The 26,491-nt window shown below is 34.7% G+C and overlaps 1 protein-coding gene across 2 annotated transcripts in view; it reads right to left on the bottom strand.

Annotated features, from left to right (window-relative positions):
* KLHL1 (kelch like family member 1) overlaps positions 1-26,491 on the bottom strand; it is a 190,475-nt gene that overhangs the window by 51,493 nt on the left and 112,491 nt on the right. For both annotated transcript variants that reach the window (XM_064408608.1, XM_064408609.1), the window contains 2 exons: positions 20,580-20,792; positions 2,939-3,125 (listed from right to left, as the gene is read on the bottom strand). In XM_064408608.1, the coding sequence (XP_064264678.1) occupies positions 2,939-3,125; positions 20,580-20,792 (400 nt within the window). The remainder of the gene's footprint in view (positions 1-2,938; positions 3,126-20,579; positions 20,793-26,491) is intronic.

Here is a 26,491-nt window from a genome sequence, read left to right as displayed (position 1 = left end):
ACAAACTTAGCATGCTAGGCTACTTTTTATGTGATGAGCCATATAACCTTCAAATGCTTTCATAATATTTGCACTTAGCCACTGTTTTATATGCTAGTTAATAAATTGCTAATTTGTCTAACTCATCAAATTATTTGCAACGGTTTCACATTTGGTAGCAAACATCAGGAAGCATTAAAAATACATCATTGTGAATTTCAACCATCTATATCAGTATTTCAGTGAAGAAAGTTGTGGGGAAGAAAACAAATTACTAATTCTTTAAGAGAAATAATACAGTAAGTATCAGCATCATCTCCCAGCCCAGGCTCACTTTATGAACTCAGTGACTCTTCAAAGCAGGAAAACAGCACTGAGGTCTTCTGAATGGACATGTGGAAACAAGACTTACTGGACATAAAAGCTAGTCAAGAACACAGCAGGATCACAAGAGGGATGAGCTGAACAGATGCAAGATGAGACAGCACAGCTGCAGAGCCTGGGTTGCTGGGAATACATATTGCATCAGCTGTAACACAGGCTCCTGCTATGCAGATGCTTCTCTGCTATACCAGCCCATTCTCAAAGCAGTTTTTATCTGCTGTAAATGTGTAAAAGTCCTGCTAGTTTTCAGTCACAGATTGCAGCAACAGAGGGCCGAACCTCTGCTGCTCTGTGTTTTCTCCTGCTGCTACAGAAATGAACTGCGTCTGCCTGACCTGAATCTGCAAAACAGGCTGTGTGTTGATGTGGTAATGGTGCTTTGCCTCATGCTGTCATCCTAAATATTTCTGTATTTTTATTGAGAAACACATATTAATAGTAAATGAGAACAAATACAGCTGCACCCAAATTGGGTTTATTATTGGGTCATTTCCTACCTGAATGTTTGTGTTTATTGTATTCATCATAAGTAAGAGGAAATTCATATTTTATCATCCAAAGACAATGTTCTGTGCACATCCATGACTAACATTTAGCTACACAATTGTTTACAACTGTTAAAAGGACAAAAATTATCTGCAACTACTTTAAGAATATATATATATATATATAGGTTCTATATGGGTTCTTTCATCAACAATTTCTTATTGTCATAGACTCATTAAACTGTTTGGGATTGAAGGGACCTTCAAAAACAAAAGATCATCTAGTTCCAACCCCTGAGCCATTATATGGGATACCATTCACTAAACGACATTGCTCAAAGCCTTATCCAGCCTGACCTTGAACACTTCCAAGCATGGGACACTTTGTCTGGGCAACATGCACCAGTGTCTCACCACCACCCTCAGCAACCAATTACTTCCAAATATGTGATCTGAACCTATGACCTCAGTTTAAAGTCATTGCCCCTTGTCCTATGACTACATGGCCTTGTAAAAACTGTCTCCAGCTTTCTTGTTGGCTCCTTTAGGTATTGGAAGGTGGAATATTATAAGGTCTCCCTAGAGCCTTTTTTTTCTCTGTGCTGAACAGTCCCAGGTCTCTCAGTTTGCCTTCACAGGAGAGGTGCTCCAGTGCTCTGATCGCTCCAGACTCACTCCAGAAGCTCTGTGTCATTATGGGATCCCAGAGGTGGATGCAATACTCCATGGGGGCCTCAAGAAAGTGGGGTCAAAGGGCAGAATCACAGTCACAGAGTCACAGAGTAATCTGAGTTGGAAGAGACTAACAAGGACCATGAAGTCTAATTACTGGCCCAGCACAGGATATCCCCAAGAGTCACGCCATGTGCCTGAGAGCATTTTCCAAACACTTTTTGAACTTAGACAGAATTTGTGATGTAACCATTTCCCCGCGGAGCCTCTTCCACTGCCCAATCTCCCTTTGGGTGAAAAAACTTTTCCTGATATCTGATCTAAACCTCCCTTGACACAGTTTCATTCCAAAAGCATGAAGCTGTCTTGACTTGCTTGTCATATTTCTCTTGATGCCACCCATTTATTTTCACACAGGAACAGATGTCATACACTCTAATCACTAGTACAACTTGATGGGAAAAAACATGCCATGGAATTTTGCAAACAATATTGCCACAGCTATGTAGTGAAACAATTTCAATAACAGCACCTAGACAAAGAGTTGTGAAACACTAAAGATATAATTTTATACAATACCTTTTAAAAGTGCAGTTTATTTTATATTAGAACTAGTGTTTATGGAGGTGTAGTCTTCACTCTAAATATGGACATGAAAATTTAAATGCTGTGGAATTGTTTGTGAATATCACCAAAAACTTATAAAGCCTTTTTGAGTATATAAACTTGTAATATAGCTAGCTTTTAGCTCAAATATTTTGTTTCACTCCATTCAAGAAATCAGTGGATTAAATTTATCAGAAATGAAAGCGCAATGTATCATAATAATTCTTATTTCAAACAAATAACAACAAAAAGCTTTAATGAAATTTCCACTTCTTCCCACTTCATAGAAAAATGGAGCTAATTTTACCTTCCTTTATCTGCTGACAAACAAGCAATCTAGTTGAAGCTAGTTATCTTTTTTCTCTAGAAGACTTAAAAATTTCTGCATTGGAAGACCCATGAATCATCATTAATGTTCCAGACAATTACTTAAGGATCAAATACACTGCATATCAAACTGCCTTTTATCAAAGGTTAAAAAACTGAGAGAAGTATTTGAATTACGAAGGAAAAACAAAATCTATAAATCTATAACTAAGGTATATTACTATCATTCTAGTTTCTTTGTTAAATTCCTTTCTGAAAATTATAATAATTTTGAACAAAGAATGAACTCAAAACTCAGTTTCTTTTCTCTAACTGTATTATGCTTTTCCTTAAATATCAGTAGATTTTCATTGGACCAAAATCTTGGCAACGTTTCTTGACTGATTTAGACATCCCCCCACCAATCTTGGAATAGAAAGTTATTTCACCATTTTCTGACATAAAAAAAGAAGTATAACTCATAAAGCAAAAAATATCTCTAATACCTTTGTTGTTATCCATTCCTCCAACAGCATAAAGCGTTCCAACTGTAGATTTTCTAGGCTTAGTTCTTGGACTTTGCATAAGAGTTCTTCTTTCTGGTAAAAGATGATATTTCATGGCTTCCAGAATAAGCTTCTGGCACTCTAGATCATCCTTAAAAAGTGCATGGTTTTCCAGGTCAGCCAATATCTGTGAATGACAATTAGTGAAAAAAAAAAATCTAAGAAATTCCTAGAAAAGCAATACCATGCAATGAGAGACAAATACAAATGGATGTCACAAGTGTATTTCCTCATTCTAGAACACACCGTTTTGCAGGGCTCTTTTTTCTTGGAACATAGAAAGAAAATTAAATAGTTGATTTTAAAAGGATTTTAAGGCCAGTGTTTCACCAGCCCTTAAGACTACAATCTTACTAATCTTCTATTGAAGGCTTTGAAAAAAATTAATATTCTCTTGTAGGCTGACTTATTTTTAATGGTTTCCAACACAACACTGAAAGAACCCAGAAGGTATTTCTTTGCAGGAATATCCCTTACTTTTAAAACCAAACCAAAACAATGTTCCAACCTGAAAACCAACAATTCTCAGTTCATACAGGTAAAAGAATATTCTATTGTCATTCCAAAGAAGGAGACTGCAAGTTTTAAATGTTGTGTTTGGTTCACTTGCCTATATATCCACCAGCTTTTGAGATGTTGTAAATTACCATGTAAATTTTCAAGATTCCATTGTATTACGTAACCCGGGTTAACCTCACAACTGACCTAGCTCTGAGTAGGAGTTGGACTGTAGAACTCCTGTGGCCTGCTCCCACCTGAATTATTCTCTGATTCTGTGATCTCACTGATGTCAGGCCAGAAGAGTGCAATGCTCATGCAAATTTTGTGCCATGTCTGCCAGACCCATAGAGACATATCAGACAATCTAAGACATCCAAATTAGAGCAAGATTTAATTGCATATAACACTATATCTGTACAGTGCAGTAGATTTCTAGATATCACAGAACATCTATCTGGGAGATCAAATAATATTCAGAGAAACAGCTAAAGGCCAGCAAGCAGAAGAATTTCATTCCTGGAGTCTGAGAATGTCTTCCCACAGATATATATGCAAACATGTGCAAATTATTTTGCAGTCGCCTAAAGAGAAGAAGCTAGATTCCTTTTAAGAGCTCTCAGCTATTTCATTTGGACTTCAATGGCTGCAGAAGAAGCTTGAATGTCCTTTGTCAATCTGTCAGCCTTTGGCAGATAACAAATTTTCTGTGACATCTGAAATATCAACAGGTGGCACATGTAGACAGCTGTTGTCTGCTTCTGATTTTAGGCATTAGTCATGAAAGGAGTCGATGGTTGAAACAAAGGCAATAGATAAAAGTTACAGCCCCCAGTATCAACACAGGATGGGGGATAAACAGCTCAAGTCCAGCCCTGCTGAGAAGGCCTTGGGGGTACTGGTGGGTGAGAGGCTGGACATGACCCAGCCATGGGCACTCCCAGCCCAGAAACCAAACGTGTCCTGGGCTGCATCCAAAGCAGTGTGGGCAGCAGGGACAGGAAGGAGACTCTGCCTCTCTGCTCTGCTCTGACCCCACCTGCAGTGCTGCATCCAGCTCTGGGGTCCCAGCACAGGAGGGACATGGTCCTGTGGGAGTGGGGCCAGGGGAGGGCCACAAAGATGATTAGAAGGATGAAACAGCTCTCCTATGAGGGAAGACTGAGAGAATTAGGATTGTTCAGCCTGGAAAAGAGAAGGCTTTGGAATGACCTAATTGCAGCCTTCCAGTACCTCAAGTGAATTTACAGGAATGATGGGGCAAGAATATTTACAAAGCATGCAGTGACACAACTAGGCGGAATGGTTTCACATTAAGAGAGTACGTTTAAATTAGATATAAGAAGAAATGTTTTTACTCTGAGGGTGATGAGACACTGGAATGACTCTGGACATTGTCCAGAGAAATTGTGGGTGCCACACCCCTGGAAGTGTAAAAATGCAGGGGCTGGGATGGAGGGGTTTGTGTCTCCCTAACTCAGGGTATGCCTCTTAGGGTCCCCACAGAGGTGTTCAAGGCCAGGCTGAATGGGACTTTGAGGTACCTGATCTAGTGGAAGGTGCACCTGCCCTTGGTAGGGAGGCTGGAATGAGATGATCTTCAAGGGTCCTGACAACCCAAACCACTCTGTATGATTCTATGATATAGGTTTCTGTGTATCTGTGTGTGCCTGTTCTGGTTACTATTCAATTAATATTACTAAATAAGAATATGGAATGTATGCTTATAAACAGAGGTGATAGACCCATTTCATAACATTAGATTATTTTTTATCTCATAACCTTAAGATTTTTCATATATTCTTTTTGTGATTTTTTTTCCTTTACAGTGTTCAGCACACTGCTCAGTAGAATAGAAAATCAAACATCTGAAGACAAATCATGTCCAGATTTTAGGCAGGATGATTGCAAAATGATTTAACACACATTTAGGACTACAGAACCAAACAGAGTACTCTGTCAACATTAACTAAATAGAATACAGGCACAAGAGAGCTAAGAAATCAAATTACCAGTTTTCCCTACATAAATTTGAGGTAATATTAAGTTACATAGACTTTCTAATGCTTAATGGAATTAATGAAATTGATGACGAAGCCTTTTATGGCAAGCTTATTTTATCAGTAAGGATCAAAGTCTAACAATAATATTGGTGATTTCTTTTTAGACCATTAGTCTTTTACCCAGAAATGCTTAGGCTCTTAAAGCAAATATTGATCTTTGGAATCTTTCAAATGAGTTTCCAGGTGTTTCAAATAAAGAAGAAATAATCGGTGAACACCATTTTGTCCCAAAATTCTGAGACTTAATTCACCAACCACAAATAAAAGCTGAATCTCTCTTTCTTTCAAGTTAGAGATTCACCTTAAAATTGAACAGAAAATGGGGAAAAAAAACAAAAACAACAAACCCAAAACCAGAAAATATGCAAATAAACATTTAAAAGTGGACAAAAAAAATTAATCATTCCTCCTATTAAATTTTTTAGAACATGGGCTAACTTGTGAAAAACACTCTATTTCTCAATCTCCTAAAGGCTAGAAGTTGTGAATAACAAAACAAAACAAGCAAACAAACAAAAAAATTTAAGATACAATTTAGAAATCAGAAGTTATATAAAGCTGTTTCATGTTGTCCATGTTGTTTAAATTTCAGTAATCTGCTTCAAAGTTTTTCTACTCCATAGTTATCTTTCCTGATTATGTCACAACAATCAATATATTTTTATTAAATCAGGATGCACTTGATCAGGAAATTCAGTTAATAAGGATGTTTCCCTGGAAACCATATTATGTTCAGCTTGCTCTTCCCTGTCTATGACATTATTCATTACTGAATATTGCTGGGCTTTGTAATTGGAAATTCACAGAGCTGTAGTTTCTCAAAAGACTACAATATGAGTGCCAGCATAGTTAACTTTACCATTACTAGAACTTATCAGACTAGCAATATCCTGAGAATTTTTTGTCACTTTGTCATCATGTTTCTCATTTTTCCCAGTTAAAACGCCCAAAAAGTCCTTTCTTAGATGTACTTCCAAATGACTTCCAGCACCATGCCACAGAGAGCAGGCATGTTTCAACTCAGTGAAGCACATTCAGTTTGAGATCTGGAGTGTAAAGCACGCAAGTACTGCCAAAAGGAAAGTCAAGTCTAACGAGAAAAAAGGAGTAGTTGGGTACTGGTTCAATGACCAACCATGGGTGCACTGCAGGACTGCACTGATTGCTGCCTGCCTTGCTCTTACCCTCAGTGCCCTCCTTCCTTCCTTCCTTGATCAGCAGCTCTGCAATTGCTGTTTCCTGGCAGATCTCTCCCAGCCTCTCTGTTACCCCAGTGATTTGCGGCTACAGTTGTGGGGATCTGAATACTTCATGTGAATGGCCTTAAGCAAAGTCGCACGTTCTATATAAACAATCATCTGAGAGATGGAATTGGTCTCTTTCTACCCTGTGTCATCCAGGATGAAATTCAGCCACTACTAGGGAAACAGTTTCCACCTACCTGGAAGGAAAAAGACCACTTTTTTTCCTTTACTCCACTCTTGGGAGAGACTACAAGGCAATGGAAGAAGCCTCACCAAAGGCTCCATAGTGACCTTATACTTCTGAAGACGCAGAGAACACACTCTGGTTATTTAGATAGGGCTTTCTATCTTGTGAAAAGTGCAAGGTGTGGCAATATTCACTCAGTCAGGATGAACTAACCTCAGTTTCCACCTTGATACATGCCTCAGACACAGTAATTGTCCAAAAGAGGAAATGATGAAACACCATTTGATTCCTACCACTAAAATAAAAAAAAAAAAAAAAAAAAAAAAAGGGTATTTCTTCCAGGACAGCTATCAGAGCTATAAAACTGAAAAAAGTGAGAAAGTACTCCCTGAGTGTCAAAATTAAATACTGGGCACATGCAAAAGTTTTAATCTGTAATCTAAGATATAGATGTTTCCAAAATTGGGACAGTATCATTCCAAATTATGCATTATGAGGTTTGTATCTGCCCATGAGTATTTATTTAGAATCTTGAATAGTCCTTAAAAACTACTGATTAGGATTAAATTTCATACCCAAATATATTGATTTTTTTTTCACAGGCAGAAAGCAACTTCCAGTTCTCTAAAAATTATCCCAGTATCTAGAAGCACTCTCCCTCTGAAAAGCCCTAAACAGTTCTTTGCCCTTAGAAACTTACATGCCAATGTCACGCAGAACAGAGGATTAGAATTATCTTAATAGTATTAATAATTATAACAGAGGAACAAAAAGTTAAAAGTCTTTTAAATGCATTGTGCATAAATGAAATGTGGATTTTCATGGCACATTTCATTTTTAAAAAGTCCACAAGTCTCTTCCTTGATCCAAAATATATCCCAAGTCACTTGACAACCTTGAATCAGAGAATCACATTACCATATGAAAAAAAATTCTGAAGAATTAATGACCTAAAGTTTGCATTTCAAACATTTTTCAAGAGAGAAGTTTGATTAGCCATCATTGTCCTTTTATGAGTCTTCTTCCATGTACAGATTTGTTACAGCTGGTTATTGTTGATGATCATGGTAATGCTGCTGCTAGGAAAGAATAGACGTCTGAATGTAAGGTCATGATTGTTCTTTGTACAGATTAAAATGAAAAGCAAATAAAGAGTTTATATGAGTTTCTGGAAAGAATAAAAATACTGCTTTGAAACTTTCTACAAAAATAGTCAGTATACTTTCAAATTCTTACCATGCTCAAGCTGCTCTAGATGTTAGGAAATGCTGTGTTTCTATGGACAAAGCTCCAATTTGAAGAATTTTTATCTGTCTAAAGCTGGTAGAGGTCATGATTCCTACATCAAAATATTACCATATGAATACAAGCCTTTCTATTGATTAATGTGGTGAAAGGAATAAATTTCTTGATATTTTGTATTTTCTGACTATAAGATAGTTGAAGGAAATACCTGTAACATTATTGCAGCTGCAAATTTCATTTTAATTAATTGCTATTCTGATTAAAGCTTTATATAAATATACCCATTTTAAGAAAAATCAGTCAGGCTATTTATGTTTCACTGCAAACATAAAAAAAAGTCCCCCAAGAAGTGCTACTTCTTTTTTTACAAAAGGAATAAACTCTGAGCTACATCTGTTGGATAGCACTTCTCTTAGTATAAAGACTATTGTTTAGTGTATTTAAACTTCTTTATTAAAAACCTTTCAACTTATGGGATAGGCATAATAGTGACCTAAGTAAATTCAGTTGAAAATTTACAGAGTATTTTCTTACTAGTTTGCTGGTCTTGGCTGGGATAAGGTTATGAAAAGTAATCACAGGTACTGGGGAATGGAATTAAAGTATGGTTTGCTTCTTTCAATACCACTTTAATTTTTCCTATTTCAATATCAACTAAATATTCTGCTTAACATTTATTCTGGAAAGGAATAGATTTTAGTATAAGATCATTATGGCTGTCTTGACAATGCAAGGTATTAATTACATGCTTACATTAGAAATGTAAGTGATATCTAGTAGCAATATTGTTAACTGTTGAAAAAAATAAAGTAAAAAAAAAAAGGTAAAGGAAAGTAAAATGTGCAAGATATTTCAGTCATCAGTAATACTTTCAAAAAGGAAAAATATACAGCAAATCTTATTTTTATACATACTAAATTAAGTATCCATGAAAAAATCCTAAGAGAACAGGAGTATGAAGAGCAGCATGTTTGCAGTGCTTATGTGAGAAAATATTTGGGACTATTTATTAAACATTAACATTATTACAATGTTTAAGAATTATACTCAGAGAAGAAGAATAAATTTAAAGACCTTTAAAAATTCAGACTAAAATTCTGAATAGTCATCATTTAAAAAAAAAAGCAAAAATTATGGATTAATTTAAAAATTGGGACAGTTTTGTACACAAAAAACCCCTTAGCTTTTCATAACAGAAGGTGCAACATCAAGAATTGTATAATTGTGAATTTACTGCAAAAATACATATCCCTTAACTCTTTATTTTAAATTACTATATCTTGAAAGTAAAATGCACTTCAGTCATAGAATTTTCTGCCAATTTTTGCATTCTGAGGTATTATCAATAGTGTCATTTATTATACACTAATTATAATTATTTATACATTACAATAGTGTCATTTATTATACACTAATTATAATTATTTATACATTTATTATACAGATCCTGATTTGCAAGTACATTTCATATAAAGAAAATGAAAACACTTAAACATCCCCTCAGTCTCCCATTTAGGTTTTAAACAATGAAAAAAGTTTAGAAGTTGTAAACTTTTTTGGGCACCTGTAAACATAGAGAACACAGGGCCTCAAACTGATCCTGTATGTACCTGAAATTTCAACTCCATTACTAAATTCCATTTGATCCATATGGACCTTTGCAATATTATTAAAAGACCTTTGGGTTTTGCTAGGAATTGAATGTATTGAGCTAAATCCAAGATAACCATCTGCTTTACTCACTTGACTTGTAATCAGAAGCCTTATATTGAATTTTTAAAAAACAGTTTATTTCTAATTTATTATTTGATGTTTTGCTCACTTTTAAAACAATCATTCCAATATTTTGTCTTAGAAATAAAATAATGGAAAATATCTGCAATTAATTATACCTCAAATTTAGCACGTCTCATTTTTTTTCTACCATCTTTTTTCAGCTCATTGAACATTCTGGATCTCTTTTAAGTTCTTTTTTTCTTACTCATGTTTAATTAATGATTTCAGTAAAGTTTTTTTTAGCACAGAGATTTCCAGGCATTTTTCTTTAGTACAACAAATATTCAGTATATGAAATTCAATATTTGTGTTGCTTATGGACTAAATTATTCATGATGTGTTAGTCAAGCCAGCTGCTCAACCAACTCAAGAAGAAAGACTATACTAAATCCCTCTGTTTTCTGTATTCTCAGACAAAGATTATTTTCTCCTCAGCAATAAGATGCAGCAGACTATGGATCTTTGAGAAAGACCAGTTCTTCCTTGAAACATATGGCTAATAATTTATATTATGAATAATGTACACCATGATTTACTGCTTAGACACCACAGACTTTCATTAGTCTGCCTGCAAGTCTGTGATCTCTGTATGCATGCAGGTGATAATATATTGCAGAAAGCTCAGTCACATAGCAGTAATAATGACTATTCTCTGACTGAAATTTTGGAAAAAAATTCTAATTGTGTTTTCTGTTTGAAATCCAAATTCTGACATCTGCTAAGCTTGCATTTTTGATGACCACAGTCACTGGCAGAGGAAATGTGTTCAGTATTCATTTAATTTGTAATTCCTTTTCCCCAACACATTAAATATTATTTCATATTCAGAAGAAATTTTAAACTGGCTTTCTACCCTTCAGTTACATCCAAGTCCTCCCTATTCCTTCCCCCCATTAGGGTACAAAATCCAAACCAAAAATATGAATATAGCATAACTGAAGTTTGTTTTCCTTAACTTACTATTAGATTACTCTAAAGAATTTACTAGAGAAACAATCAGCCATGTACATACACATTCCCTGAGGCTGTACATTTGATACAGAAATAAAGAAAATTATTTTTCCCCCTCTTCCTCTCAAATAAACTACATAATGGAATTGGAACATTCATTGGTAGCATCTGTGGCAAGCAATTAAACTGTGGTATTGAAATCACTTTCACAACATTAACTCTTCTCCAAAGCTTATGATTTAACAATCTCATTTATTATAATCTTCAGTATTATTTTCTATAAGTAAACCCCTGTTATCTTTTATGACACTGTTAAAATTTTAACTTAATTTATAAATATGCACACTTTTTTGACACACATACTGACTTTTGTTGAACTCCCTGTACAACCAGGAGTCTTTGAAACTGGTACTAATTTGACCAATTGACTTATCAACCACATGTATTATGGATTCATATGTTATTCAGTTTAGAATAGAGAAATTGTTTTAAACCTTTCCACCCCAGCTTCTGCCTCCATTAACATATTTTCATGACAATTTTATCAATCTATGTATTTTACAGAGAGGTTGAAATAAGAAGACCAAAATCTAAGATGCAAGCTTACTACACAATTCTACTGATGCCCAGATCTACATTTTACTTCATCATGGTATGCTTATTCTCCAGAAAATGAAGAAAAATATCTTTATTTCAAGATAAATTGCTTCTTAGAGTAAACATTAAGTTTCTAGATAAAGTTGGGTAAGATTAATGTCTTGTAGACTACCTTTCATGTTATTTTCCCTACTCCTTGAGGAAAAAAAATAAGTTCATAATTTCAAGAGCTATGTATATTTTGCCACAGTATTAAAATACTACATAAGAAATAAGAAAATGTCAAATTGTATTCAAAAGGCCAAATTGTATTCAAAAGAAAGTGAAACAAAAGTTAATAAAACCCCAATCACATTTAAAATAAAAGAAAATATAAAAAATACCCCAACACTAGAAGCAACAAAAAGGTTGGCCTTTGACATTTTAAAATGTTGGCTGGTCTCCTTTTGTTTGAAGACAGATGTCTTTATTTCAAGTTCTTCTGAACTGAATTCTTTATTTTTTTTCTTCTAAAAGTGATAAATAGGAGATTAGGTAAAAGCAGGACAGATGCTAACAAATGGAATACAAACATTATTCAGTAAATAACAACTAACAGCCCATATTTGAAAATTACTGGCTATTTTTTTACTGTAGTTACCTCTTAACTGCAGTAAGCTGTAGTCTGCCAGAATTGATGTAACTTTTATAAAATTCTAATATGAGAATAAGTATAAAGAAATGAAACATAAAAGAAGCAATTTTTTTCCATAAATAATGTCTTCCTGATTCAGATATGATTTTCAGTCTTAGAATTAGGCAAAAAAAACAGATAAGAAAACATCACAGAAGGGGGACTGTATTTAAGCACCTTTTCCAGACAGTATATTCAATGTTTAAATGTTACGAATGTTGAATAGGAAGAATTGTTTAAGAATTTAGGAAGAATTATTTTAAGGCATTCACAATCTCTGATGACTCAACTAAAAAAAAAAAACTAGAAAAGAAAATGTGTCTTACTTTGTGCTTGTCTATTATGTTGAATCAATCTAAGGGACGAGGAAGAAAGCAGAAAAGAGCACTACACTAAAGAAAATAGGGACTTAACATTACAGAGGCTAAGCCCAAGCCATTTCATAGCCCTCCCCTTTTCCTTCTTTACTTAAGAGTGACAGATTTCAATGACATCAACAGCAATAATGGTTTTTGCTTCTAAAACTACCTGTTGTTAACAATTGCTGAAAGCAGTGACTGATCTTTATCCTAACTATGTCCAATAAGTTATATTTGCATGACCTCTGGAGGCATGGTTTATGGAACATCAACAGCTAGCAGCAAAACTTGCCTCAATTCATGAGCCTTGCACAGAAGTACTGGCATCAGAGTGGCATCCAGCCAGAGGCAACACACAACAATATAACTGTCAATCTGACAGTCAGTAAGAGAGAAAAAGATATAAACCTACCAAAAAAAAGACTACAGGTCATATGACCTTGTAAAAAACACAAGCAACAGGCAAAACAGGCCTTCTCAAAATAGAAGACATCGTTTTATGTGAATGTAACTGTACTATGAATGCAAATCATTTAAGAATGGTGCTATTTCAAAGGTCAAGGAAAGATATCCTCTTATTTATATGACCAGAGCTTCTAATTGATTATTTAGTTAATATAATCTATTTTATTCAAAAATATGTGTTTTCATATGGACACAGTCTATACATTCTAATGGGGATATGTATGTGTTGTTCTAAATATTTCACAACACAGAATAAATTTAAGTGGCCAAGTTTGTATTTTATGACCATGTGAAAATGTGATTTAATTAGTGGAAATCCAGTCTTCCATTAGATAAATTTACCCTGAAATATTTATTAGTGACCATATGCTCACTATATCATGAGAAACTGAATAAAAGTCAGGTAAGTTGCCTGGGTGTTGGATAAAGAAATAGTATTATAGAAGTATGTTGTCACATGCTTTTATTTGAACAGCACCTTGTGACAACTTCAAAGCATTTACTGAAATTTTCTGATATTTACCAGTATTTACTGAACTTTACTGATAATAAAATGTATTTGGAAATGAAGGTCACACATAACTGTGTTAAGCAGTTATCATTTTCACTATTTACAAATTTTCACATGTCATTCATCTACACAATTGTAGAACTATCTAAAAGGCAAAAAAATCCTTTGGACTGTATCTTGTACACTGCATTGAAGTATCATATCTTTGTTCAGGTAAAGTATCAGCTGACAAGGTACATCCAGAGAAGCTGCTAGAAAAAAGTTAAAAGCTAGCTTTTATATATATATATATATAAGAAACATGAAGAAATAACAGCTTATCTTGTTTCTGCTGGCTATACTCAACTAATTGTCATTATAAAGGCAACTGAAATTTCAAGCCCAAATTTTTATTGCATTGATAATTTAAGAGAGGAATATGGAGATCATCCTAGAAGCTTGCCAGAAATTTATTTTTTGTGGACTGGGAAGTTATTAACTATTAAAGTAATTAATTTATATTTTCTTGGAAGTAACATAAATATTTCTTAAAAAATATTGCTTGGTTTAATTGGCTTAAGCCACTTGCACAAAACCAACCATTTGAGGTACCACAGGGTGTCTTAGAATCCACACAAAGCCAGTAAATATAGTACTGGATTTAGAAGGGAATGTTTCTAGAAAAATTGCTTGGAGCCAGGCAGCATGATAATCCATGGAACTTGTCAAATCAGCAGACAGGTTTGCTCCTGTGTGCTGGGAATTGCACCAGATCTTCATTGCCTATACTGAGAGGTTAGGAATCTAGCTGATGTGTAGAAGCCTGCACACATAGGTGAACAAGAAACTGAATCATACCTTTAGACTTTTCAGATTCAAGTTATAATCTCCTGGTATGCAATTACTTAGAAATGATTGAAAGAATTCACAAAATGTTGTGGAGGCTGACAGAGTTTATACTCACCCTTAATATTTACCCCAGACCAGTAGGTAGGAACCAACCTTAAAAGCCTGGAACTCTACTCAGATGTGAGTTCTTATCAGCTGCACTTGTTTAGTGACACTGCAGACAGAGTACTGAGGAAGCTTCTCATTTCATATTATCAATCACACTGCTCTCAAAGACAAATTTAAAGATTGTCTGACATAGAATGATACCCTCCATTTTTGTTAAGTAAAGGGACCTTCAGTTGTTTCCTCTAGCTCAATATATGTTGAAAAGGTCAAAACTTAATGAACCTGTCTGACAACTGGTTAATTAGGGGTTTTTAGTAGCACAAATAAATACTTTGCCAAACGCCAGATGAGTTGTGGAAGGAATTTACAAGTTTACATAATCATGTAAAACCAGTTATCTAAGATAATATTTAAGGGGTTTCTAGTCAATTATTATATGTAAATTCATATACATTTTTAAGATCATGTACAGTGAGATGTAATGTGTGAATTCTAAGGGGATTTAGAGGCTCAGTACTTCCTACAGTTTACCTACAGCATCTCTGTAGAAATAAGAGAACCCATGTGGATCTGTTCACTTCCTCTCCAGTGTCTTACACAGTATTTAAGTACTTCATTTTATAAGGACTGCACTGTTTCTGCTCCTGGGCAAGAAATCTAATTTAGATGCCTATAACAGACTCACTGGATCTGAGCCACAATGTATTTAATACTCAGAGACTATGCATTATCCTACTGATGTGATTTGCAAGCCTCTGAAAGTGATATTGTTAAAAGTGTTATAGAGGAAAAGACAGTAATATCTCTGCTTTATGCTATTTTTTAACTTTGCTAGGTAAACCAGTGATCTACTGATCTACTGTTACAGGCAGATGCAAATAACAGCCTTTATAAGCCCAGCACACCGGTGGAATACAAATTAACTTTAATTTAAGCATTTCTATAAGGAAATATTTGTGCTGTTTTCATCATGCACATCTTCACTTAAAAACACTAAACATCCTCATCTTTACTGTCACGCTATTTGAGGTACTCAGTATCGTGTTAACTTCTCTTGCTTAAAAATTCCTTCAGCAGCCCAGGTATCATTATCAACTTGTCACACCATAAAAATAATGTTTTGCCCAACAGTAACTGCACACATTCTTGGCTCATGCTGTAGCATCAACATTAACAGATACATTACACTGCATGTTACAAATAGCAAAAAACAGCTTTTCATCTTAGTAAACGTGATTGCATCATTAGTAATCAAAACAGGCAGAGGCTCAACTATGCTGCTGCATTGCATTGAGTGTTTCAAGGTACAGTTTGAATCAGGGAACAGGAGATACAAACATAGAATAAATTATTGTCTTTTGGGAAATGTGGAAAGAAAGAAAAGGAGAATTCGGTGACATACACCTAATCTCTTCTATGCCATTTTTCTTCATGAGCAGAAGTTAATGTTTCAGCTTCAGCTGCAGACAAGGTTAGACTTTTGTCTGTACACAATTAGTGAGGATTTAGATGAATTGTTTTGCTCCCTGATGGGTGGGAATGGCAATCACTATATCACAAGTCATCAGGGAACTAGGTAAGAACACCTTCAGCTGTTCTAATCGTATTTCCACAACTATAGGTTCTCACTTCTAAGAAAAGGGTTCCTAACTACATTCTACTATAAAAGAATGAAATAAATTCTTATGAATATTTGTATGTCCATGCGTATGTGTAATGTACAATCATGCACTAATAGATGCTGTGGGGCACCCAGCTAGAAAGCAGCTTGGCAGAACAGGAGCCAGCACTGTGCCCTTGCCTTAGAAGGCAGATGATATGTGGAGCTGCATCACACAAAGCATTGTCAGTAAGTCAAGGAGACTGATTCTTCCCCTAGAGTCAGCACTGGAGAGGTCAAACCAGGAGAGCTGTTTCCAGTTCTAGGCTCCTCAGTACAAGAGAGACATGAACATACTGTAGAGAATACAATGAAGGCTCACAAAGATGATGAAGGGACCAGAGCACCTCCCCTATAAGGGAAGGCTGAAAGAGCTGTGTCAGTTTATCCCAGAAAAGACGAGCCTTTGGAAAATCTTACTAATGTTCATAAATACCTGAAGAGAAGGTTCATAATGGAGAGATCCAGGCTATTTTCAGTGATGCCCAGAGCACCAGAGTCAATGGGCACAAACTGAAACACAGCAGGTTTCCTCTGAACATCAGGAAACACTTTAATACTGTTAGGGAATTAAGCACTGGCAGAATCCTTGGAATTATTTAAAACTGTTTACACAGAGTCCTGTATAAATGGCTCTAGGTTATCTCTGCTTGAGCAGAAGTGTTGGACCACAGGTTATTCAGAAGTCCCTTTCAACCTCAGGCATTCTTTTTTTTTGATTCTGCGATTATATATATGTTTATCACATCATGTAAAAAAATACATACACAGACACACACACACCCCTGTATATAAATTATCTGTAGTGTTTCTGTATTGTTTTATATGTATTAATTTTCTTGGGGTTTTTTAACATTAAAAGGGTTTTATTTAAAATGCATTCAAAAATTGAAAATTGAGGACAACAGTGGCACCATTCAGCCACAAAAGTAGTTTCTTATACTTTTTGAATAACTGAAAAAAGGTCCTCCTAATACAGTTTTTGCTTGTTTCTTAACTTCTTTTTTAACTTACTCTCTGTAAAGAATGCTATCAAAAGTCACAGGGAAAATATTTGATAAGCTTGTAAATTAACAATTCAAATAAATTACCTAAAAAACTTCAGCAGTAACAAGGTTCAAGGATGCCACCACATTTTCACTCTCTCCAAATCCCTTAAGAATAAAAATGAGAATAAATTATGTTTTCTCTATGTGTTCAATAGGAACACACATTAAAAAGTGGGGTTTTATATTATTAAGTATTCTTATTATAATATTACTATTACCTGTATTATTACCTATTATAACATGAAATAAGTTCTTATATTGGCCAAGCCACTAGTCTTTCCTTTTTGACTTGAATGAAGAAATATGAACCATTTTAGTTTAGAAGATGGTTCCAGGAAGATCAAAGAAGCAAAAAAGTTTCTATGGCAACATTGCAGGTTCTATTATTTAATTTTCAGCTTCATGATAGTTTCCTTTTAACAAGTTAATACTGGCTTGCCTTCTCCTAAATTTATCTACTGGATTATGAATTACATAGTTTAATATTGTACTACTTAAGTCTGACTACATTGCCAATATAATTACTGCACTTTGAGAGTGAAATGAGGTATCATGGAAACTCAGACTATAAATTTAAACCTTCATTTTAAGTGGATCTCAGTACAATCTTTCCAGTCTGTCAATAACTTCTGTAGTCTTTGACTTCCTCTTTTTTAAGTGAATTTAAAAGTAAGGAATGTAGATAGTTGGTTTGGTTTTTTTTTTTTTTTCCCCAAAGGTCCAATGATGAGCTCCTAATTTTGACCTGGCTTCTTTCCAGAGAAATCTTCAGTTAATTTTCAGTGCAATGAAAATGGCAGAGGCTTTTATTTGATATATATTTAAGTACAAACCACAGAAGGAAAAAAATACCCTTTTGGTAATGAAAAGTAAAATTTCACTTTCAGTTCTAAATAATTTTTTGCTGAAATTCTGTTATATCTTAATTCTAATTTGAAAAAGACCTTGCTTTTTTAGCATTATAGTTGACACATTTATGATGCAGTTCTCAATTACAGACCAGCATGAGTGTATAAGACTTAATTTCCAGATTAAATAGAACAGAAAGTTCAAGAGAATTGCCAGTACATCACTATAAAACATATCTTCCTAAATTTTTTAAAAAAGCTTTAAAAACCATTTTTTAAAAAAGATTTTTAAAAAATCTTTAAAAAGGTTTTTAAACCTTTTTCTTTTCATGTACCCAGTGCCCTAGTCATCCAAAACATGTAAAGACTGAAATGGATAATGGCTTAAACACTGCTAAAATCATCAGAGGACTTTTGCCCTCTGTAGAAAACTGCAAAGATCCAGTTGTTCATCTGCAACCATCACAACCCACATCTCCCTAAATATGCCTACTAACCAGAATTTGGACTGTGAGGAGAACTTGAGATAAGAAAAAGGGGGCACACCAGAAGTGACACTGGAAGAGAGATTGGAATGATGATGGCTCAAACAATTGGGGACAAGCTGCTGATGTGCAAAGTAACCTCCCAGGTCCAGGGGGAGAGCACACCTGACACCTCAGGCTACAGCTGGTGTTGAACCAGATAAGGACAGAGGGAAATCCTGATAGGCACACTACTCAGTCTTTGTCCTTACTCAAGTGACTCAGCTGTGATAACTCCCCTTCAGGGAAGTACTGTGGCATTCACACATAGCCTGAAGGTATCAGTCTCTGCTGATGGGCCATAATGGGCCTTAAGGAACCCAAATTCATTGATGAAATAAGCAGCTGTATCTTAGAAGGTGTCAAAGACTCCAGAAGTGTCCCATGATCCACATTGCATAATCCAGATGAAATTCCCCACTCCAAGGGAGGTACCTGGGCTTTCCTACCTGAATGGATATAAACCAAATAGCTTTCCTGTGCTGTGGATTTCACTGGGATTTCCTCCATCACCCGGTGATCAAGTCTGAAACTGTCACTTTGACCAAGATGGTGACCATCACTTCAACAGACATCAAAATTGCCTCAAACAAGTCTTGTCTTGAGGCCTATGGGTGGTAAGGCCTTTCTACTCTTATGCCTTCCTTCTTTTTCTTAAACATTTTCTTAATGTTTAAGAAAATTAATTTTCTTAAGTGCTATTTTTATGCTTTTATATTATAACTAGTTATATACCAGTTTTTCTGTGCAACCAAATTGTTCTACAATAAAGCCTACATGTGTATGTTTAAAAACACCAGTCATTCAGCCTTGTTTCACTCCAATCTGCCCCAAAGGATCTATTAACAGGATGGGTTACTCTCACCTTCTGTTTTGTTAATAAGTGCAAAGCACAGCACATTATCAGCTGTCATGAAGAAAGTCCACTCCAGCCAGGCCCAGCACACTAATTGCAAGGAGAACGACTGAGTGTATGGAATTATGAAAAAGAATTGCTACTTAGCTGCCTGAATCACAGATTGATAGAAGCATTCATAGGAGAGAGATCCAAATGACTGCCAGTGGTCAACTAGGTCTGCTCACTCAAATCAGGGCTTCTGCCAACACTGGATTTAGTGATCTGGTCTAGCTAATTCAGGAAAACCTTCAATGAAGAAGCACACCTGACCTTTAAAAACACCGCTGCATTTGTTCATTGCAGTCCAAGTAATTCCTCCCTCAGCCAATGTTTAACCTGAACTGTCCATCTACAAGTTAAGAGTGTTTGTCTCTTACATTTTTGGTGTGCCCAGGAATGTGGTTCCATGATCTTACCTTCAGGTCTTAAGTTGCTATTAGGTCATTGCTTAGCCTTCTTTTCACTAGTTTGAACAATCCCACTTCTGCTTCTCCTTTCTAGACCTACCATCTTGGTAGCCAACCCCTGAACTTTCTCCAATTTGTGCCTATGCCTTTCAAATAATGGATTACAAAATTGGAAACAATTGTGTAGGCGCAGACTTAGCAGCGCCAGGTATTATAGGAATAGTAACTTCATATTGCCTGGTGACAGAATTTTTTGTGTTGTAAAACAATACAGAGTTTTCTTAATTCATAGTATTGACTCATCTCCAGCCAGGTAGCTGTAAAAATCCCACATGTTTGGGGTTTTTTTTTTGTTGTTGGTTTGCTTGTTCTGTTTACATTCTGTTGGTTTTTCTGAGAATATTTATTAATCTGCCTGTTTTGTCTTAGGAAGTTATGAAATGTGCAGTTACTCCTCTTCAGTTTCACAATTCTGCCCTTCTTGTGAATATGTTGGTCCAATCCTCAAGTTTATTGAGATCATCCTGGGTAAAAGGTTATCACTAATTTTTTCTGATGCTGAACAGGTTTGTTTTTAAACACACAGAGTATTCAGAAGTTGCAGTTTGTAAACTGATAGAGTTTTCACAAGGACACAATAACAATGACGTTCTTGTTGTGATGGTGATAATTACATAATTTAAAAAATACCTGAGGTGGAAGGAGTGGTAATCTGATATAAGCAAGCAGCATACTTAGGTCATTGCATCGCCTCTGCATATCATATTTCACCCACATCATTAAGGCATGGAAAATGGTCTCTTCATCAGGAACATTCACATCATCACTGGCAAGAAGTTTATGGAGTTCTTCGGCAGGTAGAAGTAAAAATTCTTGATTTCTTATAACTTCCATTATATTCTCCTGAGAAGAAAAAAGTATTTCAGATTCAGTAATACTGCAAAAAAATTAAAAAGCATGTTAAAGCTAATAAAGCATAGGATTAGTCAGTATCTGCCATGCCCAGATATGGGTATGCTCTGCCATATCCTTGCAGCTCAAGAGAAAAACAAAACATAAATTATTAGAGTTCAACAGCTATAGTTGTAGTTCACATATAAATATATTTTGAAAACAATGAGGATTATATGATTATATCATAATTAAAAATTGTCAGAATTAACAAAGGCTATTGTTTGAAATTTTTATAAACTCAGTTGTAATTGAGCACATTAAATATATTGTAAGTCTTTACATGCTCATACTACATTTTCCTGGATATTTTCACTGTCTTTCTTTACTATTCCTTAAATAACTTGTCAGTCACATAGTTATATTAAAAATATCTAGATTTCCATCTACATATATGACAAGGCTGAGGGGACAATCACCATCATGAATTAAGGATTTATTTTTTTTACATTGCTCCAAACAGATTTTTAATATCCAGCTATCATGCAAATAGTTTACAGTAATTAGGATCTCACAGTATTGAAAACTATTGTACTATTGCAGTTTAGGAATGGTACTCCCCGGTTCAGTGCCCCACTGAGACCCTCCAAACCACTGACACTCTTTCTCTCCTGCTTTTTCCCTCCCCCTTCCACACTGCAGTGGGCTGGAGAGGAAAATTAGAGGCACAAAAGGTAAAGCTAACTGGTTGATATAGGAATAAATTACAGGAAACAGGAATGAGGCAAGAAAACAAAGAGTAACAGCAACTATACTAATGACAGAGACAAGAAAGGAAATTATTCACACAGAACCACAGCCCTCACACCTACTCCCCCTATCCTCAACAGACAACACCAGATGGATCCCTCTGTCGTGTTTACTTGACCAGAAAGAACCCATTCCCTTGGAAGAGACCTTTCTCCCCCACTCCCAGCAATGACATAAGGTTTTACAGACGTCTGTGTCCTAGTTATGTCCCACTCCTGGCTACTGCAAAAAAATTAACCTTGTCCTGGACAGAACCAGGACAAATAAAAATAGGAATAACTGAAAAACCTTAAAAAAATCCCCTATAAACTAATAAAACATATAAACAAAATAAAATGAAAAAAAAAACCAAACCCAAAACCAAAAACAACAACAAACAAACAACCCCCATAAAAGTGTTGCATTTAGTTGTCTGAATCCTAAGGACTGAATTAAGCACTCCCTGAACTACCTATTCTACATCAACAGGACAAAGTAGAATCACAATTCTACAGATATTTTTCTCCAAATATTTCTTTTAGGGTGCTTTATCTCTGTGGAGAAATTGTAAATGTGTTTTCATATTCTCAATTTATAGACAGAAAGTGAAGTAATTGAATACTGGAGGTACAAAAAAAAACAACTATATTTTAATGTAAACTGAAAATGTAAAAAGCAATATTGGGAACGGTAAGTTGCAACATCGAATTTATGAAAAATAATAATGAATTTTTAAGATGAGAAGTGGGAAAGAATAACAACACATCAGTCAAAGACTCAAATGTAAGAACATCAAAACTGAGAGAAGTGGATAACCCTCTAAATTCAGCTTTTAGCACATGCAAATCCAATCAATGCTGCCTATAATTGCTTGATTTTGTCTGAACCAGGGAAATAGTGACTGGTCATCAAAAACTCAAATATAAGACATTATAACAAATACAAGAAAATAATGTGTAAGACTTACAACAATAGAATTATACTCTGGCTCTTGCGTGTCACATGCTGTCCTTGCCTGACTTACTCAATAGAAGGAAACTCTTCTTTTAATTCTCCAAATTAATACTTTTTGAAATGTACTGTTTAAACATATTTATTAAAAATTAACTGCATATTATTTTATATAAGGCAGCAAAGATGAATATTGCAGACACATACGTGACAAAATCATGAGACAGAAGTTCCTTGAAATGTGTAATTACAGATAAAATGCGTAAGTGCAGATAGAATAAATTAGACAAAGTTGAAAATTATGCTTATTATAAATATGAATAGTTTGATATGTATAACTTAAGTTTCAATGTGCTACTTTTTAACTCAACATATATAGGATGCTTACACAACAGAAAATCAAAGATGTATATGTGGTCATGACCTATATTAACCATGCTGTTAAGCTACCTTAACATAAATGATAATTGGATCAAAACATGACTCAGTTCTTTTTAAAATTGCTACAATAAAAGTCAATAGGTCCCTAAAAATGTAGATTTTTCTGGAATGAGGTTTTAAACCATTACTTCCTGATAAAGTTTAAATTGTGTGTCTAGAACATTTTAGAATAGCTTGGAAATGTAAGGAAACTAGATTGTAGGGAGGCACTTAACCATAAACTGGCTTATTTAATTTTAATTAAAAAGTCATAAAACTCACAAGATTTCATTGCACTTCTCAATTAAATGATTTATAAGACAAGGTTTAATTAAGCCTGGTTCAACTGACATTAAATCCCATTATGAAAAAAAGAAATAACTGTACCTCTTAATAGGAACCAACATCAAACTTTGCAATAGCATATTAATCCAAAGACCTAATACTATAGAGTAGCATTGTGATGGTGCAACACATTTCATGAATCCACAGAACTTCATTTATTAAGAATAACATTCCAAGCAGGAGCTTTAACTTCAGAACAATAAATTTAGATTTGAGTAAGGGTTTTTTTGGTCATCTTAAGTTGTTTTTTATTTGCATACATGCTTAAAGAGAACTTATTCCAGCCTCTGTACTGATTGTAGAATCAAACAAAGTTTTCAGACAAAACACCTAAGCTCAAATCCCTTTTTCTAAACATGTGGACTTACATAAATTTCATGTTACTTGGGCATGAGTATTGCAGAACGTAATAACTTTATGTTATGTTATATATATATATATATGTAATATATATTATAAATATACCATATATATCCTTGTATAGAATATAATTGCAATATATATAATTCTGATATATATATGAAATCCAGGTTTTTGATCTGCAGAGGTTAAAACTTTCTCCTTCAACTTATTAGCACTTCCTGAACTGACTAATGAATGTTAAATCTTCCCAGATAATGTTTTAACTCCTTGAGGTTCATTTCATTTGGAGCAGCAAAGCATATTTCAATGGCTAACTGTTCTACCATAACAGAAATCATTAAATAATTTCTCATATGCTAATTGTGGAAAAAAATATCCACCTTTTTTTTTTTTTAATGTGACTAGTCTTCTTTTTTGCACTTTAGGGAACAGGATACAACAGATATCTGTGACATCTTTTCAGGATGCATTAAACAAATTTTAAATTCTCCTGAGATTAAGATGCAAGGTAGGAATTGAGGCACACAGTTATAGTATCACAGATTCATTACAGCAGGAAAAGACAAGATCATCCAGTTCAACCATTAATCTAACACTGGTATCTTCACCACTAAACGATGTCTCAGGTATGAAATCTAAATGTTTTTTGAATACTTCCAGGAATAGTGATTCCACACTATGATCACCCTTTCAGTGAAGAAATTTTTCCTAATATCAAATGGCATTTTCCCTTGGCACAAGTGGAGGACATTTCCTCTCACCTTGTTCTAGTGAAGTGCTTTCAGGAATGCCTAGGTCTTCATGGACAGATAAGCCTTTATTATGGGAACAGGCACTGAACCTTTCCGCATACTGAAGATTACATGACAGAGTTGTTTGAGTCTCCACGACCAGTAATTTTTGACTAATACTTTAAGAGGCTTTGTAGATCGGTCTTTACCATCTCATAAGTCTCATAAGATGCACTGGATCTGCTCTGCATGCACCATTCACATAGCCTTTCTATGTTTTAATTAAGTGGAGTAGTAGATTTTTGCTTTTAATTCAGAAAATGTAACTTATAGTGTAAAGTATGACAGTCTCTGAACCCCCTTGGACAAAGCTGTGTCACTTGATTGCTCTTCCACTTTCTAAAAATGACCATGCAGTAACCATTGCTGTGGGGTTATAGCATTTCAGTGGTAGAGCTGTTTCACTTTTAAACCTTTTCAGCAGTACACAAGGTTAGCATTAAATAAACTTGAAGTATTGGAACCATGTAAACATTAGAGCCATGTAAACAAAATATATCTGTGTTTAAAGGTAGATAAGAAATTGCCCAAGTATCTAATATATTGTGCATCAGAGGAATACAAAGTCTCTAATAAAATTAAACTATTACCAAAATGAATTTAATACCATATATCTTTATAATGATGTCACCAACACAATTAAATTAGTTTTTTTTTAATCTTAACTTGTAATGATTATTATTCCACATGGAATCAAATTATCTTGCAAAAGCTAGTTTTCATTGATGGTTATGTAATTGATTTCACTAATCATCATGTATCAGTTATAATGAAGAACCTGAAAAATATTAAATAATTTCATATGTTGACAAACAATGTCATATTCTGAGAGTGCTATTGTGAACCTGCTACCTCAGAGTTATCAAGGAAGTAAAATGCTTAGCAGGTGTTTTGGTTTTGGATGTAGGGGTCTTATTTAAAATGTTTTATATTTTTGTGATTTGGATTCTGTGACCTTAACAATTAAAAACTAAAATCACATAAACCAATCCCAAGAAAGAGATATCCATATACTAGGCTTTCACTTAGTACGTAACTAATGTTTATAATATTTTAAGCTCATACTACTTTCAGTTTAGAACTTAAGTTTTCATGAGAATATTTAAATAAATGAATAAATAATGCATCTGATTTATATTGGTAGTATACTTTCTGAAGTGATAAGACATGAAAGAAAATTTTGATTTTGGTCAATACACAAGTTATTTCAGTCTGGAATTATTGCTGCTGTGCTACCCTGAATTCACAAAATGCTCCATTTTCTGTATCAGCTGTGTATCATATAAGACTATACCTCCTTTACAATACTGCGTAACTTCTTCCCTAAAGAGAGTGGACTTTTCAGCCCATTATTAACTCCCATTAGACAAAGGACCAGTATTTATTAACATGCTTATGGTCTGGTTCCCCAGCCAAATCCCAGATTCCATCTGGAAACCTGAACCTGTGATCCTGAATCTCTAACCAAATCTCAGATTTTATCTTGAGGGTGAGCTCCATCTGACCTAGGTAATCCAAAGAGCTATGTTTCTTCCAGCACCAGATGCCAGCCTGGTATCATCATTTCAAAAAGGGATCCTATATATCTGTGTATCCCACTGTTTCAACTTTGCAGGGGAAAAGAGATAAGCAAGTGCTGCTTTTTGGGGAGAGGAGACAGCAGGTTAAGGATAGAATAGACTGTGTCCATGGGCACAATCTTATACAGCATACTGAAATCTCAGTATAAGGCTCCTTAATTACTAAGCTAGACTTTCACAATCTAAAAAATTTATTTTTTTACTTGCATCTTATGATTTCATTAAAAAATAGAGTTTAGGATATGAGGCTGCAAAAATAGCCATATTATAGTCTAATTTATTGTGAATATGATGTGGCATTCTGGGATTTCACAGTCTAAGGACAGCTCAATAGATGTTGCTCATAGACATTTGCTAATATGACGGTTTATTATGATAAACTGTCTGAAAATTTCAAGCTATGTCAGAATAATTTATATTTTTCTCCTGTATTGGGGAAAGATCTTGTCTCAACTCATGCCTATATTCTTTT

Source organism: Passer domesticus, chromosome 2 (assembly GCF_036417665.1).
Source record: "Passer domesticus isolate bPasDom1 chromosome 2, bPasDom1.hap1, whole genome shotgun sequence".
NCBI classification, from domain to species: domain Eukaryota; kingdom Metazoa; phylum Chordata; class Aves; order Passeriformes; family Passeridae; genus Passer; species Passer domesticus.
This window is presented reverse-complemented; position numbering and strand designations above follow the sequence as displayed.